At 37.6% G+C, this 19,265-nt stretch overlaps 2 protein-coding genes across 2 annotated transcripts; one reads left to right on the plus strand and one right to left on the minus strand.

Annotated features, from left to right (window-relative positions):
- Positions 1-939: 939 nt before the first annotated feature.
- Positions 940-5,297, minus strand: LOC114151711 (microfibril-associated glycoprotein 4-like). Its single transcript, XM_028029065.1, has 6 exons — positions 4,659-5,297; positions 3,921-4,076; positions 3,177-3,215; positions 2,910-3,006; positions 2,668-2,835; positions 940-1,924 (listed from the first exon to the last, which is right to left on the minus strand). The coding sequence occupies exons 1-6, from the start codon at positions 4,662-4,664 to the stop codon at positions 1,671-1,673; spliced, it is 720 nt and encodes a 239-aa protein (XP_027884866.1). The 5' UTR covers positions 4,665-5,297; the 3' UTR covers positions 940-1,670.
- A 2,101-nt stretch (positions 5,298-7,398) lies between these two features.
- On the plus strand, positions 7,399-11,045 carry LOC114152218 (stonustoxin subunit alpha-like). The gene is made up of 4 exons (XM_028030035.1): positions 7,399-7,533; positions 7,673-7,772; positions 8,262-9,743; positions 9,997-11,045. The coding sequence occupies exons 2-4, from the start codon at positions 7,682-7,684 to the stop codon at positions 10,512-10,514; spliced, it is 2,091 nt and encodes a 696-aa protein (XP_027885836.1). The 5' UTR covers positions 7,399-7,533; positions 7,673-7,681; the 3' UTR covers positions 10,515-11,045.
- The last annotated feature ends 8,220 nt before the right edge of the window (positions 11,046-19,265 follow it).

The following is a 19,265-nucleotide window of genomic DNA, read 5'->3' on the forward strand; positions in this document are numbered from 1 at the left end:
GATTTTTTTTGTGTGACATTATGGGTTCTTTCCATATCAATATTGATGTTCCTTTATGCTCCTTTTTTATTTCATTTTAAGGTTTTTGTTATTCCTTAAACAAAATGGGACCACTTAGAAAATGTTCTGGCGAACAATTTGATCCTGATAAGTATCTTTATCTTTACTGATTCTTTTTTTATTATTATTTCAGAACATGGGTGCTAACATCATATTGTTGATGTTTTTACTCAAAGCCTCTTCTGCTTTGGCTTCGTGTAACGCTGCAACCTGGTGGAAACAAATCAATAAAGCTGTATCTTGACTCTGTGAGGTTCCTGATAATTTGCTTCCTGTTTGATAATGCAGTCACGTTTGAACCATATTTTAATGCTTTATTTTTATAAGGAAGCAACAAAAGGTTATAAAACATACAAATAGAATTTGGCGATAAATTCAATTGTCACAAAGCAATAAGATGTTCAGATGAGACAGGTTCAATACTCTCTAACCCTGAATGAAAACTTTTGAGGTGTATCTTTGTGCTCTTTCAATCAGATTTAACATATTATTTCAGATTTCTCGCATACAAGGAATACATATAGGTTAGAGAGAATTTGAATTATTAACTAAACATTTTTCAAGCCCATTTATTTGGGTCAGCAGTGTTTTGACCAGGCAACAACACAGCCACCTAATCTTCACGAACATTGTGTTTGGATTTGGCTGAAATGTAAAACAGTTTGGTCAACTTCAGGAGCTTTTAAAAAGTGCAACACACATGAACTGATTATTAGCATTACGACACTGATGGACTCATTGTGATTAATTCAGCGTATTAAACATTTTCTCCTGAATATAACTGAGATCTCATTCTCCAGCAGCAATGAGCATCCAGAAGAAACATAACCTCAGTTCAAACCATGTAACATTTGATACAAGACACATTGCTAGCACAGTAGATAAAATCATATTTTTAATTTACCAATAGCACATTTTAAGGAAGTTAAGCAATGTATTGTTGGGTAACTTCCACAACAACAGATAACAGAGAAATTTACATAATGAAAAAGAAAAGAATTAAACTGTACAAAACTGAAAAGCCAAGGACAATATGGTGTAATTTAACTGTTTCAATTGACTGAAATTAGGAAGTTGTGATTCAGCTCTCCATGAATAAAAGACTAGAAAGTGAAAGGAAATGTTTTGACAATGTAAACAACCTCAATTTAGAGTAGAGTAGCGGAAGATGATTTCAGCTACAGGTTAATAGTCAAGCTAAAGACGTGAAGAGAAAATTAAAATTTATATTCTGACTGAAGGTCAGAGCACATGACTGAAGGTCTTCAGTAACAACTAAAGCTCATATTTAATTCACAAAATGTAATTACTTTAGACTTTAATTACCTCTTTACTGGGAGTCATAATTTCCTTTGTAGTATATCACCTCATTTGCACAATTTAGGGTGAAATTGTCAGAACCTAAAAATCTCTAAACAATTTTAATGACGGTAAAATTATGACACTACTATTGCAAAAGAGTTTGCCCAATAAAAATAACCCACACATGTGATATAAGCAGCAGAAAGATATCTTAACGTGAAAAACAGCAGATGATCGCAGATATATATATATACAGTATATAAGAAAAACAACAATGTGATGCACTTCTAAACATTTATGCTGCTATTTTACTGAACAGGACGAATCTTAAAGCTGATGGCTTTCAATGAATAGTCGTGGCCTTTCCACGTGGACCATTCCACTCCAACAGCGTAGAGAGTATCATCAGCTCCCCAGCGATAAATCCCATTGGGGTTGTTCATATGACAGCTTCCGTACCAAAACCCCCCTAGAAATATTCTGGCACAACTTGATTCAGAACCATCCTGATCTTTGTCAAAGGTGGAAAATTTTAATCCATTATGGGGACTTAGAGAGTCTCCTGCAGAAACAAAGATGAAATTAGCCCACAGTTAGAAACAGTTCACTTCAAATGTTATACAGAAACAACTTATAAGTGTTTGTTTTCACCCTCCTTTCATTTTATGTCTTAAAATGAAATTAAATGCAACCAACTGCTTTCAGAGTCAATTACTAGAGAAAATTCTATTAGTAATTTAATGTAATTTAATATCAATACCATTTACCATTTCATATCAGTATAAATGGAGCTGCTCATTTAGCATGTTATCATATCTCTGAGGTTATCACCTCAGAAATATGATAGCGAACATAGTAAGCAAAACACACACAGAAAAAAACATCATAAAGACCCAGGAGTATGGCAGACATGTCAGGGACAAAACTCAGGTGAGGTTTAATTGAGGAGCTTCAGAGAAGAGAATCTGTTGACAAGACAACTATTTATCTTGCACTACACAAATTTTGCCTGTCTGGAAGAGAAGTAAAGAGAATGGCTTTACTGAAATAAAACCACTAAAAGTCTAGTTTTTAGCTTTCTACAAGCCATCAGACACAGCAAATATTTATTTATTTATTGCTCAACATCCAAAACATCTTATACAAAGTAGACTCAGGTGGCTGATTACAAATGGAAACCAAACTTTTTCGATTTTTATATGTGAAAAAAAATTTAAACCATGTATAGTTGTTACAAATATGCACAATTATTTAGTGTTTATCAGAGAAGAGATAAATGAGCTTGTATCTCAAACACATACTCACCTGCACCTCCATTACTGAATCCAGACACATGCAGAATATATCCATAAGACTCTGGACCAACAGAGAACAAGGAGTAACGAGCAAACGCCTTATTTCCTGCAAAATCCTGCATGTCGACCAGCAGCTCATACTTTTTCCTGAGACTTAAGTGGAAGAGCCTTTCCAGACCTAAAAAACCCCAAAATTTTAATAGATAATTGGTTCTTCTTAAACTTCATGGCTGTTTCAGTTTCAGGTCTCACCAAGCCAGTACTCTCCATCAGCATTCCCAAAGCCCTCCTTGTAATGACCCCAAGGCCTGTAGAAGTTCACGGAGCCGTCCATCCTCCTCTGGAACACCTAAAAAAAAAAAAACACAAACAAAAAAACAACTGAAACTGATGTTCTTGAATCTAATATTGAACTGAGAATGATTGTTCATAACAAAGCTCAATGCAGAGCAGCTGATAGCATCAATGAAGATCAATCTGTCTGAAGATGATAAGAAACTGAAGAGTTCAGACACTCACTGTCCACCGTCCTCCCAAAGAGTCCATGTCACAGAACACCTGCAGAAACACAAACAGGAAGCTGCTCAGACCTGCATCTCTGTTGAACTGATACAGAAGGCAAATCCTAAAATTTACTTCAGCTCATTGCTTTGAAGAATAATGTGAAAATCAAAGATATGACAATAACCTTCCTTCCTATATGGTTCCTATTTTGTTGGGTGATGGCCAACTCATTAAAACGTAATGCTTGTTAAATTGCTGACTGTATGGTGTTTCCTTTACAGCTTTGTATTTTTTTTTTTGTTTTTATAATGTAAAGCATTTTATCTGCCGTGCTGCTCAAATGTGCTACACAAATAAACCTGAACTTGCGTTACTGATACGTAATGTATTCCAAAATAGATTGTGATATCATTAACAATGTCTTTATGTGGCTCATTCTTTCAGATTTCTTTCATACAACTCATTGAACAATAGAGTTGATCCAATAGTTAACATAACACATGGAACTCATTAAGACAGAAGTCTAAGGTACATCTGTTTCCAGCTGTGATTTACACTGATGTATTATATCTAGGTTTGGGCAGCCTAAGCTTCAAATCAAAAATTGTGATTTAGGATTTTTTGGGGGTTGTGATAGGAGAGATAATTCTGTCCTGTGTGTCTTTTTTGTGTACATTTTCAGGTTATCTTTTTCCTTCTATTAAAACCGCCTAAAGTTATGAAATATTTAAATGTCTTCTAATATTTGTTTTACTCTACCTGGACAGCCGAAGTGGCCCCAATAGGATAGATAGTGTAAACGCCGCTGGGTTTTCTGTTATCATGGTTATAGATGTCGCTGCAGTCCAGAGGAAGGACAAGAGGTGCACAGCTGGCCCATAGAGGAATCAGGAAGAGCAGGAGAGCTGACAGCAGCTGCAGAAGAACAGATTCCATCTCTTATTAGAAATGCTATGTAAGCACTTTGTTTATGAGAAGGCTAAGGTTTTGTCTCAAATATATACAGTATATATATATTGCAATATGTAGATTCACTTGTGAGAGGTGGGTAAAAACTTCAAGTCAAAAATAAACAAATAAATGAAACTAACAATGATTTAAGAGCTTTGTCACCACAACAACTTATTGTGGAGTTTCTTCAATTGACACAGGACCAAAATTATTCGTACGTTAACGTCTTCTAGTTGTTGGCTAAGGACCCTTTAGTTTCAAAGACGTGATACTGTTTTATATAGCCCTCAACAACTTCTGGCATTTTTACAGCTGAATATTTGACCACTGTTCTTGGATTGGTTCACTTTAGTTGGCTATTTTATTGACATAAACTTAAACATCAATATTGAAAAAAACAAACACTAGTTTCTTTGCAGTAAATTAAATAATAAAAACTTAGCAGAAATAAATTAGGCAAATGTTTGGTATGGGATCCTTTGAGTAGTTTCAATATGTCTTAGGTACAACATAACCAATGCAACCCTAAAACAGCTGTAAACTCACCTTCATGTTCTTAGTTGTGCCGCAGGAAAAGGGATGAAACTGCCAGGAAGAGTTACTATGAGTTCTGCTATAGCGATCTGATGTCAGTCTCTGGTCTCTCTGAGACTTTTATAAACAACAAATTAGTAAATGATCAACATTGCATACCCAAAACACCTTAGACTTTGTGACAGTGTATTCACGAGAATGTAAACAATGTCTGATTAACATTTAACTAGTGATCATATAAAGCACACTTCTTTCCATATTTTAATTGGCTGACAAATGAGTCAAAGAGCAGGTGATATTTCCTGCACAAATTTAAGAGCAAGTGTTGCAAGTCAGCTATCATTTAATTCAAATGTCTAAACTATATCTGTGGCAGAGACTCTATTTCGGTAGCATTTTTATAAACCTTAAAAAAATCAAACAGACCAAGTGATATGCCTACATGGAAAGGAAGGGGAAAAATAGAAAGAAGCAATGTAGCAATCAAAACTGTAATAATTAGCCAAAAGTCAAGATAAGAATTAATCCAAGATAACAAAAGCTAGTTTGTGTGTGAAGCTGTTGCAGTTTTACAGTTCTCCAGGACTGTTTCAGAGTTTACTCTCTGAAAGAGAACAAGATCTAAGATCTAGATCTATCATCCTATAGCGTCAAAGATGACTGGTTCGTTTTCAGATGTTCATTAAACAAGAATATTAGTACGGCTATAAGGAAAGATATAACTATGAGTATTAAGGACCCAAGAGGGAACATTGATCTGATGAATGAGGAAGTGTTTCTTTTTATCCCCTGTTTCTCTCAGGTCATCTTTGTACAGCCTGTATCTGGGTCCGGTCTAATTCACGAGAATGTGGGTTAGTGGAACAATATCTGATTAACATTTAACTAGTGATCATATAAAGCATGGATTTCTGTTTTTATTGCTCTTGTCCTGAGAGCCTGTTCCTGCGCTGCCATGATTAGGGTGTCTTCCATAGTCTTTTTGTTGGCCATCAGGTGAAGAACCACATCATTCCATCAGATTTTTGCTTGTTATATCTTCTTTCACAGAGAATGCTGATGTTCACACACTATGATTTGCATTGTTTGCAACAAGTCAAATATGCATTTCCAATACAAAAAACATAGCTTAAATCAGTTAGTAAAACTACTGAGATAATTAACTCTCCATAAAGAGCATCTGAAAGAACCTTTTCCTCTGCATCGAGAACTTCAAGATGAAATTTGAAATTCTGGGAAGAGATTCATAAAGTCAAAGATGTTGACCAAGAAGGTATTTCCTCAAATGGTGATTGCTAAGCCTAAGATAACAGCCTGAGATCAACTTTATGGAGTGAAAAGACAAGAAAGGAATCGTCACCAAGAATCATTAGTTGTCACCAGAAGTTGGTCCAGAAGCTGATTGCTGGAAATATTAACTCTGCATGAACTGGAATTACACAGAATAAACTCACAGCTGAAACTGTGTTGCTGAAGGAAAAAGGCTTAGTCAATATCTGTGTTCATTTTCACATGAAGCTGCTGCTGTTTAATAAGTTGTCTGTGTGAGAGGATTCTTCACTGACAAGTCAAAACTCTTCCTAAATATCTGACAGCAAGATGTGTTCATTGTTCTTTGTACAAGTGGGGCAGATGATGTGATCTATGATGGCAGATCACGCTCTGAGGAAAAAAAAACAAAACATGTAACCCTCTGTCCAGCCAACACACATTTTGAAACTCCACGGGGTGAAAATAATCTGCTGATTTATGAGAGCAACAAGTCCAAACTCCTGCTTAACATTGAAACCAGAATGTATTTGTACACAGTAGATACACAGGATCTACATTTTATTTAGAACTCAAATGCTATATTTCTGTCTTCTGACTGAAGATCAATAAAAGAAAAAAAAGAAAAGAAAAAGCTTTACCATTAAATTAGTGCAGTCGATCTCAGTCACCATTGCAATACCAAGACTCTTATATCTTTTAGAGTGAAATTCACCATCCATTTTAAAATGTTTCTAACCCCCCCTTCTGGGGTAATTTGAGGATACGGAACAAATCAACCTTTAGTATTTGAGCATCAAGCCATGGCAGAACAATCTAGCCTTTGTCGACATTAGGAGGAAACATGCCTAGACTTTTCTTGCTGTGAGTCTTACTGGAATTCCTGAGACTTTACTGTTGTTCGGGCAAAGCAACAAGTCAAACCCAATCCTGAACATCTTGAACCAAAATAATTATCCACTGGATCAATAAAGTAGTTTAAAGCAAAACTCTAACCTTAGAATCTCAAAGAGATACATCATTATTCTGTAATGATCCTGACTGGATCATCTTTTAAATGTTTCTAAAACCCTTCCTGGGGTGAATCTGAGGACATGGAACAGATCGATCTTTAGATTTTGAACATCAAGCCGTGGAAAAATAAATCAATGAATCCATCACCGCCGCCAACATCCACCATTCATCTTCCCAAGTCAAAAGTCTTCCTAAATATCTGACAGCAAGATGTGTTCATTGTTCTTTGTACAAGTGGGGCAGATGATGTGATCTATGATGGTAGATCACTCTCTGAGAAGAAAAAAACAACATGTAACCCTCTGCCCAGCCAACACACACACTTTGAAACACCACGGGGTGAAAATAATCTGCTGATTTGTGAGAGCAACAAGTCCAAACTCCTGCTTAACATTGAAGCCAGAATGAATTCTTGTATGTATTTCCTTGGCACGTCTGAGCAGATCCTCAATAGTTCATTGAGTTCTACATGTCACAGAGACTTGAACAAGTGGGTGTTCCAGATACTTCAGTGGGAGTAGCTATAAGGATATAAGAACAAACCCCAAATCAAGAACTCAAAACAAGTCAAAAAAGCTTCCACTGAACAACTCGTCTTCATCAGGTAGGGAAATCCTCATGTTTCTGAAGAGCTGCATAATTGTTTGCTTGTCATCATTTTATCCAACAACATAATATATTTATTCCACAGTTCTGGAATTGCGTCTGTATTTACCTCCTGATGTTGCTGTCTGTCCTCTTAGATCAGAGACATGTCCTCAAATCAGGTTGAGATTGCTGCCCTCGGCCGGCCTTTCGCCTTGGGAATGCTGTATGATGCTCGCAAAGATCAGCTGATAACAGGTGAGAACAAACCTGCTCATTTCTGGAGATGATTTAGACTCAAACAGGGGGCAGATAGTTGTGGTTTGAAACTGTGTTTCCCAATTCTGAGCCTCAAGAACAACTGCCCTGAATGTTTTTGCTGCTTCCTTGCTTTGGTACAAAGAGTTTTGATGAATTGCAAACAGTTGAGTCAGGAGCGTTAAAGCAATGAAAGTCACACAGGTCAAACAATGCATCAGGAAGAGTAAAATAAATATATATATATATATATATATATATATATATATATAAGGAGGAGTATAAATTGCTTTTATTTACAACTTTTTAAATGTGAGGGAGACCTTGTCCATGTTGATGAAACGTTCATGTGACAAGTGTTCAGTTGCCTGATATTAAACAAATATTTTGGAAATGGGAAGCTGGAGTACATGCAGAGAACCCACAGAGAGAAAACTCCATGCAAAATCTAATCTAATCTAATCTAATGTGTTTTTGTGGATTCTACAGGTTTCACGCTTTGCAACACAGAAACAATCAAGAAGAACAGTTCTACTAAGGCTCAGAACAGCAGCTCTTATCACGTTACTGCATCTGACACCCTTGAATCCAAGTCTTCTCTGCTGGATGTGAATGTGTCGCTTAAAGCCAGTATCCTGGGTGGTCTGGTTGAGGTTGGAGGATCGGCCAGTTATCTGAATGATAAGAAAAAATTTAAGAACCAGAGCAGAATCACCCTTCAGTACAAAGCCACAACTACATATGATCATCTGTCTCTGTCTCATATTGACAAGAAGGAACTGGATGCTAAATGTTTTAGTCCAGATCTCAGTGCAACACATGTCGTGACAGGCATACTCTACGGAGCAAATGCCTTCTTTGTGTTTGACAGTGAGAAGTTAGACTCAAGCAGTCTTCAGAAGATTGGGGCCAGCGCAGAAGTTGCAATTAACAAAATTCCAGTCTTTAGTTTTGAGGCGAAAGTTAAAGTAGAGCTCACTGATGAAGAAAAAGCTGTAACTAATAAGTTCTCCTGCAAATTCTACGGAGACCTAATTCTCGACAAGAACCCTGCGACCTTTGAGGATGCAGTGAAGACGTACTCCAGGCTTCCAGAGCTCCTTGGAAAAAATGGAGAGAATTCAGTTCCTATTAAAGTCTGGCTGACTCCTCTGAAGGATCTGGAACCATCTGCATCAGAGCTGATGGGAGACTTTTCTGTTGGTTTGGTCAGAAAAGCAGCAGACACTCTGGAAAGTATCAGAGAAATGGAAATGAGATGCAATGAGGCTCTGGATGAGAAAGTGGTGGAATGTTTTCCAGAGCTTTATAAAAAGCATAAGCGCTTCCATAATCTCTGCAATGACTACACAACAATGCTCAGACAAACCATGCAGAAGAAGATTCCCCTGATTCGTGAAGGTAAAGAAGATGAAAAGTCTGTAGAGAAACTCCTTGATGACCACAAAAAGTCTCCATTCAGTGAGGAAAACTTAGATAAGTGGTTAGATAACGCAGAGAGAGAAATCAACATTATCAAATCATGTGCAGATATTATGGAGGGAGTCAAGACGGTCCCAGATGAGTCTGACTTGGACAGAGAAGCTCTGGCTGCAGGTGTAGAAAATGCTCTCTGCTTTGTTTTCACCTCTGTGGAAACTCATGACCCCTTCACTGAGCAGATGACCAACTATTTGAGCAGAGATAAGGCAGCACCCCCACCGAGTGTGACTGCACCCACTAAGGACCACTGGTTCTTCTCCAATGAGATTGTAACCACCATGAGGGAAAAGGCCAAAGAGTTCTACACCACTGCCAAGAACCTGAAAAGCAGCAAAAAATTTCGTTTCCTTGTAGCAGTTCTTCCAAATAAGAAATTCAAAGGAGCAACCATCTACCAGTACATGGACGGCCTTCTAAAAACTGAAGACTTCTCAAAACCTGTTATTACTGATGTCACAGCCAACTTAGATCGAAGAAATCTCTTATATTGTAAGTACATTATCTTCATGATATTGTTTAAATACGTGATTTTAATTTGAGCCAAGATGTTGAGAGTGAGGCCTTTCTTTTAAGGAAAGGATTCATATTCTTCTAAAACAAAAGATGTGTTTAAATTAAGCTAATACCATCTCATATTATCATTTATTGCAGTAGTACATTTATATTTACATAATAACTTGTTCTAAAATGAACTAAAAATAACTAATCAGACTTTAACAGACTGTCTTCCTATGTCATCCAGACTACTGTGATCTGACCTTGGACCCAAACACAGCCACTGACTCTCTCGAACTTTCTGAGGGAAACAAGAAGGCGAGGCTCACTGCGAATACTCCTCAGGATGGCTCAGTTCCTCATGTTCTGTGCACCGAAGGCCTGACTGGTCGTCATTACTTTGAGGTCACATGGACCCCAGGTGACTCCACATACGCTGGTGTAGTTCTTGCATGCACTGGTGGAAAACCTGGAAAGCAAAAAACATTTGAGCATTATCACAAATATTATGCTTTGCGTTGTCTGTGCGGAATGTACTGGGCAGACCAAAGCCAAACCATGAGCTATGATGTTCATCCACCAGAAGGATGCAACAGGTTTGGGGTGTATCTGGACTATCCTGTTGGTACTGTGTCCTTCTTTGCTGTATGGGGAAAAACTCTGCATCACCTGCACACCTTTAAATACAACTTCACTGAACCAGTTTACCCAGGTCTTTACATTGTACTGAAAGATAACTATGCAGCCTTCTGCCCAGCTGAATAACCGATGGTCAGATGTCGGTGATGGGCTTGGTTTGGTCACGATTTGTTGTGCAGCTAAAAGTGAAACAAATTAAAAACATGAGATGTTTAGTCTGCTGTAGTGTTTCATTTCATTATCTAAATCTATCAGCTTGTCAAATCTTAGGGTACTATTTTTGGATATAGATGCGGTGTATGTTTTGTTTTGTTATGTAAAACTTACGTGGAGCTTGAGAATTTTTTATTCAGTTTTGTGTTGAGGCTAACGCATGTCTTTTTGTGATTATCAGTTTTGTGTTTTTGTTCACAGCTGTAAAACAAATTAAATTTACATATCATGCAAAACTTTGAGCCACGCGTAAAAGATTAAATAACCCAAGTAGTGAGTAAGATAAAACCATGGTTCATGTTTTTCTGACATTTAATCCTGGATTTTGTTAGATATTTTTGGCTTAGTTTTGTATTTCAAGGAAATGTGCTGCATGCCGTCTTTGGCTGTGTGTAATGCTGCCCCCTGGTGGAAATAATCAATAAAGCTGGATTCTGAGTTGAACTGTGTGAGCTGATTATTTGCACCTTGTAAAATAATTCAGTAAAGTTGGACTTATATTTCAATGCTGTGAAATTATTCAACACTACGTTCAGTTTTAGCATTTCAATCAAATTTTAACCTTTCCTTATAGAAAAGTGACAAAACGCTGCAAAACAATCACCAACGATTTGATGATGAATACAAATATAACAAAAGAATTCATGTTAATTTGAGGGTTTTATCTTCAGCTTAAGATATTTTATGGCTTTGGCTGATTCATTTCTCTCTAAATTCTCAATGAAAAAAAAAGGAACCATAACTTTGGCAAAAATAAAAAGGGATTTACTTTGAAAGTGTATTCACAGTGCAAAGAGCGTAGAAGGTCTGATCTCTGCTTTAGCCTCAGACACCCAGAGTCATTTCCCTGGAAAGGTTCTGGTCCTCGGATTGGAAATATGAAATTTTATAAAATTATATGTAGTCACATTCTACCGCAATCTTAATGGCAACAAAAATAATTTTTTCTGATGTTTTAAAACATAAAAAACATGATAATAGTCTCAACAACACTGAAACCTACTGAAGTAAAGTTTAAACATCTGGCAAACTTTTTTTTAATCGGATCAGATGTAATTTTATTCTAATTGGACTTGTGATTAGATTAGTTTTAGATTGTTTTTGTGAAAACTGAATCTCTCTCCCAAAGCGAAAAAGAATTTTCCTAAACAACTGTAAAACTCAGCAAATTCTTGTTGAACCCCTTGGGTCAAAAGAGTGCAAGAGTTTGTTTATATTAGTTTTTATTGTAGCATGAAGCAGCTGATGTGAGAAAAAGATTTTTCTTGGCAATAGGATTTTTTTCCCCAGACAAGTCGATTCTGATGGCAGAATGTGCAAATTGTTCTTTGTGTAAGGACTCAATGTTTACCCACTGGCACCACATATTTCACACATCTGTGAAAAAAAAACTGCTGGTTCGTGAAAACAAAATAAATGCTAATCGCAAAAACCATGTCTGCCTTTGCCTGGGCATAACTTCTATACACGCAAATCAAATCTAAAACATACAACACACACGTCCTTTGGAAAACATGTTTTTTAAATCCTTTTCAAATGCCTTCTTGGTAAAAGAAGAGCTCAGTGACTTTTTTCTTGACTTTTCTTGATTCATCTGAATTCTCAAATAGCCACTAAGCTGTTTCTGCCTCCCCAGAGGTTCCATATCCTGTTGCTGACAGACTTATTGAATCCACTAAGATATTTAAACTTTGACTGCTTGTGTCAAAAACTGAAATTTGGGTCCTCAGTTCGATACCTTTGCATACTGTTCTGTAGCATCTGAGAAAATTTTGGCATACTTAACTCATTTTGTGTTATTTTCTGCTTTTCTGGGTTCATAATTTGTTTAGAATGCACAAACCCAGAGTTTTACAACAGACTAAATTTGTTAGAACTGCTTCTTTAGAATTTCTAGTTTCTTCAGAGTTTCTTCTTCTTCTACAGAGCAGATAGAGCCACACATAGCATGTGGTCTATATTTGACTACAGCTCCATATCAAAGGAAGACATACAAACACATAAATAATTTAATTATTTATGTGTTTGCATTATGTTTGCATTATATGTTTGCTGGTGGACAAGCACCAGCTTGATCACATTGCATCAACATCTGTTCGTTTGTTACATACGGGGAAATTGTTTGCTGCTAATTCTCTCAACTTGATTTCATTTAAAACTTGATCTAAGTTATTCTAACACCTAATTGTATTAGGAACTCTATAACCTGTTCTGATGTTTATCAGAAGTATCATACTTTATATTGTCTGACCTGAAAGTACACCACAAACCAACGGGTTTGGGGTGTATTTGGACCATCCTGGTGGTGCTGTGTCCTTCCTTGCCGTCTGCGGAAAAAAACTGATTCAAACCAGAATAAATAACGTCTGTGTAAACCAAATGAATCCTTGTTAGTGCAAACTTTGCATTTTTCAATTATGTGATTCTGACTCCACAGCTGTCCCTCAGTTGGTTGGCAAAACCTTTGTCAACCAACCATCATATCTCTTCTGCTTACACATAGCAGATGAGATATGATGTGTCTTTAATATAGCAAATATCAAAAGCTCAAAAACTGTTTTGGCAGTTGGCGAGTAAAGTGACCATCGATATTACAGGATTCTATAAAATGTGACTTAAGGCTGAGATGCTGATGTTTGGATATGTAAAAATATATATTCTGTCTGCATATAAATCTATAAATAGTTTGGTTTCTGTCAGTTCTGTAAAGACACAAGAGAGAACAAAGCGAATTTCTCTTTTATATTGACCAATAATTTAATTTTACTTAATTTAACAAACTATTGGCTCCTGTGCTTTATGATATATTTCATCCTATTTGATGACTGCTCTAAATATTTTCACGTTCTACGAACAAATGACGCAATGATGTTCTGGGTAAAATGTAGAAAAACGGGTGATTGTATTAATTTTTTTTTCAGTCTGTCTGCTTAACCTAAGGTCACGCGCAGACTCGTTGCCGTGGCAACCAATAAACAACAGCCCCAGGAGCGCAGACCAAAGATCACGTTCAAGTGCATCGGGAATTAACACAAAAGAAACGCACAAAAACATTTTCCACACAAAAAACAGAACATTCTGTCCGGTGCAGATTTATATTTTTGAATTTTCATTTTGCGATTAGTAGGAAGAGATCGCCTGAACTCTCGCGGTGGTTGATTAGCCAACTTAAACACCCGCTCTCCTGATTATCTGTCAGAAAATCAATGTGGGTCGCCTTATTTTTGTGCTAATTGAACCGAAATACTCGCTGCGCAAGCTAAAGTAATAAAAGTTAAGCTAGCATAGCTAACCTACTCTTTATATGTATATTTTAGTTAAAGTTTTTTACTGACCCGTGAAATGTGATCCCTCAGCCTTGTTGTCTTGCTATCGTAGTATTGACAATTAACACAGCAAGAAAAGTGGTGTTTTTGACCCTGTATACTGACGTGAGCGACAGCAACCGACAGCTAGCAGGGCAGCGCTTTGTCACTCACGGGAGTCAAAAACTGTCGGATGCGGAGTCCCGTAAGCGTAAGCGAGGTGCGGGGGAGCGGGCTGGCGGGAGGTGTTAGCGACTCTACTTAGCATACGAATAGCCTAGCACAGGGGTGTCAAACTCAATTTCACCAAGGGCCACTTCAGCATAGTGGCCACCCTCAACGGGCCACATTGACGGTATAAATCAGGAATGCCCAAGTGCAGTCCTCCAGACTGCAACTTTTAGATGCGTCCCTGCTAAAACATACCCCAGACAAAAAGTTGACTTCCCTCATTAGCAGCAACTCAGTTCTGTAGAGGCCTATGAATGAGTCAATGATCCAGGTGTGTTAGAGAAGGAACGCATCTAAAGTTGCAGAGTGATAGGTCTGGAAAACTAGACTTGGGCAACCCTAGCATAAATGTATGAAAATACAATGTTAAAAATAAATTAAACAACACCTCATATTGTTAAATAAGTGATTTTATGTATTCAAGTTTTAAATATTACATTTGAGTTTACATGGATGTAAAATTACTGCTCAGATTAAAAATATGCTCAGTGTTTTTAAACTGCTCAGCTAAACTTCGCTCTTTAGCTCGTTAGCTTGTCGATGTTTCAGTTTTATTCGCTGGGAAAATTATTCTTTGTCTGCTTTAAAGATAAGCAGACAAAGAATAAAAACAAGTTTTGATATTAACTCTCAACTTCATTCACAAAACTTTTTTGTTATTTATTACACAACGAACATGTATTTCACATAAGAACAAAACAATGAGGTGATGCTGCCTGTCCTTGAACACAAAGCTGATCCTCTTCACCCTGTCACCAACTCACACACATCCTCATTGTGTTCTGTAAATAAACACAAAACAAGCTAAATCAATAAACTATATGCATGTTCCATTATACTGAGTTTTGGTTTTACATTCATTCTATTTCAATTTAGTTTGTTCGTGCTTACCAATGTTTTCTGGCCGGATGTCTGGCACCGTTTTCCCCTGGTCAGTTCGTCCATGTCCGGTTTTAGTTCTTGTGCTGAGGAAATCCGCAAAATGGCGTGTAGGTTTTCGTCAGTAATGCGCGATCTGTGCTCGGTCTTGTTTAAAGTCATTATTGAAAACATCCGTTCGCACAGAGAGGTGCTTCCAAACATGGACAAAAAACACGAGCTGCATGGAGTCGCAGCTGTGGCATCAAATCAGGGGCAGTAGGTAAAAGTCCTTGATTGAAACATCACGGAACTTTGCTCTTTAGCTTGTTAGCTTGTCGATGTGTCAGTTTTATTCGCTGGGAAAATTAATAATCAGCTTGAGGTGACTCTGCTGCACTCTAGTGGCGAGAAGCCATAATGTTGGCTGGTAACAATCGGGAAGGCATTATGGGAGATGTAGTTTGTAGTCAATTCGTGCTCAAAACCTATTTTAAGTCAATCAATGGAGCTGTAAAACGGTGGTGGGGGGAGAGGGCCACACAAAATGACGTAGCGGGCCACATGTGGCCCGCGGGCCTTGAGTTTGACACATGTGGCCTAGCATATGCAAAGACTCTTCAGCGGACCACCGTGGATTCTCATTGGATGATAAACAATGACATCAAAATTCATCACTGACATGTGATTGGTTGGTTGATGTGCCCCCATTGGACAGCACACGTTTTTATAAATAAGTCCCGCCCCAATAATAGTAACTTGTAGTCATTTTTTAAATATAAAATTTGTGTCAAATTTTTATATTTTATGTACTGTATGTAAAATATGTGTCTTGATATTTTGGAAAAAGGTATTTGTAAGCATTTCTTCTGATAAGTTTAGATTAGTTGCGTTGCATAGTTTTAGTTCATGGTTGCTCTTTCTTTTCTTATAAAACAATAATCTAATTAACAAAACATCTCATGGACGTTTTATCCTGAACTATCATCCAAGTCTACTCACTGAGTTTCTGGTTAAGACACAAAAATATAGATGTTACCACGATGAGTGTGTTGTTGCTTTTAGGGCTTTCGTATCTGTTTATAGGCGAAACACTGCCACCTGTTGGGGAAAACAAACAAACAAGCTCAAACCTGAATTAAACTCTGAAGTGTTATTTCATTTTAATTTTAGTTCTTAGTGAATGCAGTGGAGATATGACCATAGCTTACACGTATCCTGTTCAAACATATTACAATTGGACAGATTTGTTGACTTTAAATGTCTTTATTACCTTCCAGAACCTGCAACTGTTGAGAAGGTTTCAAAGTGGCATTTGTCATGCAGACGAGATGGATTGGCAGCAGCGATTAGAGGCACACCATTGTTTATGCTTTATGGTTGGACCAAAGAACTTCTTGTTAAAATACCTCCACTGTCACTACAGGATATCTGTACAATGCAAGTACGCTATAAAATCAACCTCATCTATGAGCCATATAGCTTATATAAGTTAGGTTTGTTGTGGTGTTGCATGAGTTCTACATTCCGTTGAAACTTCTGTGACACTGAAAATATCATGACATCAACACAATGTCCTGACAATCAGTTTGTAACTTTGAGCTAAACTTAAAACTGAAAAATAAAGAAAAACATCCATCCATCTTCTGTGCACCCTTGTCCCTAATGGGGTCGGGAGGGTTGCTGGTGCCTATCTCCAGCTACGTTCCAGGCGGGAGGCGGGGTACACCCTGGACAGGTCGCCAGTCTGTCGCAGGGCAACACAAAGACATACAGGACAAACAACCATTCACACACAAACACACACCTAGGGAGAATTTAGATAGACCAATAAACCTAACAGTCATGTTTTTGGACTGTGGGAGGAAGCCGGAGTACCCGGAGAGAACCCACGCATGCACAGGGAGAACATGCAAACTCCATGCAGAAAGACCCCGGCCGGGAATCGAACCCAGGACCTTCTTGCTGCAAGGCAACAGTGCTACCAACTGCGCCACTGTGCAGCTAAAGAAAAACAAGGCCTTTTAAAAACACAATTCAATATCAAGTACCATAAGATCCAGTCACTTTGACATTTTAACGTTGACTGCAATTTTATAAAATAAATTACACACTATGCAACTTAAACCTAAATGAAACTTATTTTGTTTTTCCAAAATTCCTGATGTTTTTATATATTTTTTGTCAGAGAGACAAATATATTTAAGTTGTTCCTCAATAATCAGAGTGGGAATTTGTTTTAAATATAAATAACCATGACTTAACAGGGTATTATTTTAAACTACAATACAGTGCCTGAAGAGATGGGAAATTTTAAATAAAAATCAATCGAGACTAGAACTTCTTATATTTTTCCACTAGGGGGCAGTGTAACAAAAATTATAGAGCAGATGAGCCTCAGTTTTTCAGCAATCAACATCATCCACACCGTGTGAAAAAGTCATGTTTTATTGCTGCAAATATCAGTGATTAACTGAATCATGTTTAAGAATCGACATGTACAGATGTCTCCCGAATGATATATTCTATTTATTTCATGAAAATAAAAAGCAAAAACCTAACATAATTTGAATATCACACAAAAGCAAAAATGTACTCATAGAAATGATGATTAGATACAGACAGATTTCCCTTTTATTTCTATATATGGAATAGTTAAAAGACAGATGATTTGTTTCTCATAATAGAAAACGTAGCCACAAAACCCCTAAATGTTACCAGCAAAATATAACCCTGTTTACTCACATTTTCCCAATGGGTCATCTCTTCAGTTGCAGCTGTCACATCAGGAACACCAGAGTTTGAAAAGTCATTGGTTATCTGCAAACCGTCACTGTATGCAGATGGTTGCTCCTTTGAAAGTTCTTCTTCTTTTGGCAGAACTGCTACAAGAAAACACAATCTGCTGCTGTTCTTCTTGGTAATGCAAGCTGAAATTATAAGGATGCTGACATTATGTGTGAAATTGTGTGCTTCCAGGCCAGCTAAGAAACGTTTCTGGGTCTTACGTTGGGTCTCCTACCTGTGGGATATGTATGGTTAACCTCACCAGGAAGGCACCCAAACTAGATTCCGAAACCAGATGGCCAAGCTTTGTACCCTATTTCTAAGGAAGAGTCCTGACATCATGCTGAGCAAACTAGTTTTGGCCGCTTGTATCTTGTGATCTTTTTCTTTTGGTCAATATCCAGAGATTGCGAGAGTGTGAACATAGATCAACCAGTAAATTGAGAGAGAGAGACGGTTTTCTGCAGCTTTTAGATGTGTTCATGGTTCAGCACACCTGATTCAAATGGCTGAATTAACTCCTCGGTATGCAGTTACGTTCTCTAGAGTTCTGCTATTGACCTGATTTTGTGACTCAGGCATGTAGCATAGGATGCAGTGCAGAAAAGGTGAACAATGTCCAGACATTTCAGTGTCTTGGGCCAAATCTCATTCACTTGTGGCATCCTGAGATTGTACAGAGTTTAAACCCCATCATCGACCAATGAGTCAGTGACAAACTTACCTTCTCCCAAGTTCTCAGAGCTTTTCTTTTTAGCAGTGTTTCTTTCCTGAGTGAGAACACTGAAATACCTACTTATTTATATACCTCTGGAAGCACTTCTGGACCAACACACCTATGTTCCACTGAGTCTCGCTCTACTGGAGACACCTCCTGTTAAAAGGAGTCTTTCTTTTCCACTGTTGCCACATACATACTCAATATTAGGGATTGTTATCAAACTTAACTACTCAATGTAAACAACCCGTGTTGTCACTTTTGGGAAATAATGGGGCCTACAAAATGTGACATAATTTAGAAAAGTAGGAAAATAAAAATTCAGAGGTAAAAGACAAGATGTAAAATATCAGAAATAGCAAATAGAACTGCAAAACCGAAATGAAGTTGGAGGTAGTGTGGCATGGCGGCAGATTGACAGGACAAATTATGTGCAGACAGGAGAGAGGAAGAACTGTTCCAGGTCACATGCCGGGCCTGTTCACCAACACGACGAACAACACTGGGGTCTGTCAAACTGCCTCAGCGCCTCACATTAATTGCCCACTCTACACTCTGCTGAGCAAATGCAACACGAAAGATCCTGAGCAGGATAAGAAGGATGTCCTTGATTACAGTAAAGTGATAGGATGAGACACAAGGGTGGTATTTCTGGAGAAATGTCTTGGAAACTGTCCTTTGTTACTAACTGTTTCACTGAGTACCAGCACCATTTGCCTGCTCTGTCTTAGATCTCAGTGTTGAGATTACTCCGACAGACAGGAA

The sequence above is a fragment of the Xiphophorus couchianus genome, chromosome 10, assembly GCF_001444195.1.
Source record: "Xiphophorus couchianus chromosome 10, X_couchianus-1.0, whole genome shotgun sequence".
NCBI lineage: Eukaryota > Metazoa > Chordata > Actinopteri > Cyprinodontiformes > Poeciliidae > Xiphophorus > Xiphophorus couchianus.

Bases quoted from the DNA above. Each gene is read 5' to 3' on its own strand.
- LOC114151711 (XM_028029065.1), bottom strand. The intron at 3,007-3,176 runs GTGAGTGTCTGA...TTTTTTTTTTAG, and splicing joins CTTTGGGAGGACGGTGGACA to GTGTTCCAGAGGAGGATGGA. The intron at 1,925-2,667 runs GTGAGTATGTGT...TTGTTTCTGCAG, and splicing joins ATTCAGTAATGGAGGTGCAG to GAGACTCTCTAAGTCCCCAT.
- LOC114152218 (XM_028030035.1), top strand. From the start codon at position 7,682: ATGTCCTCAAATCAGGTTGAGATTGCTGCCCTCGGCCGGCCTTTCGCC. The intron at 7,773-8,261 runs GTGAGAACAAAC...TGGATTCTACAG, and splicing joins CAAAGATCAGCTGATAACAG to GTTTCACGCTTTGCAACACA. The intron at 9,744-9,996 runs GTAAGTACATTA...TATGTCATCCAG, and splicing joins TCGAAGAAATCTCTTATATT to ACTACTGTGATCTGACCTTG.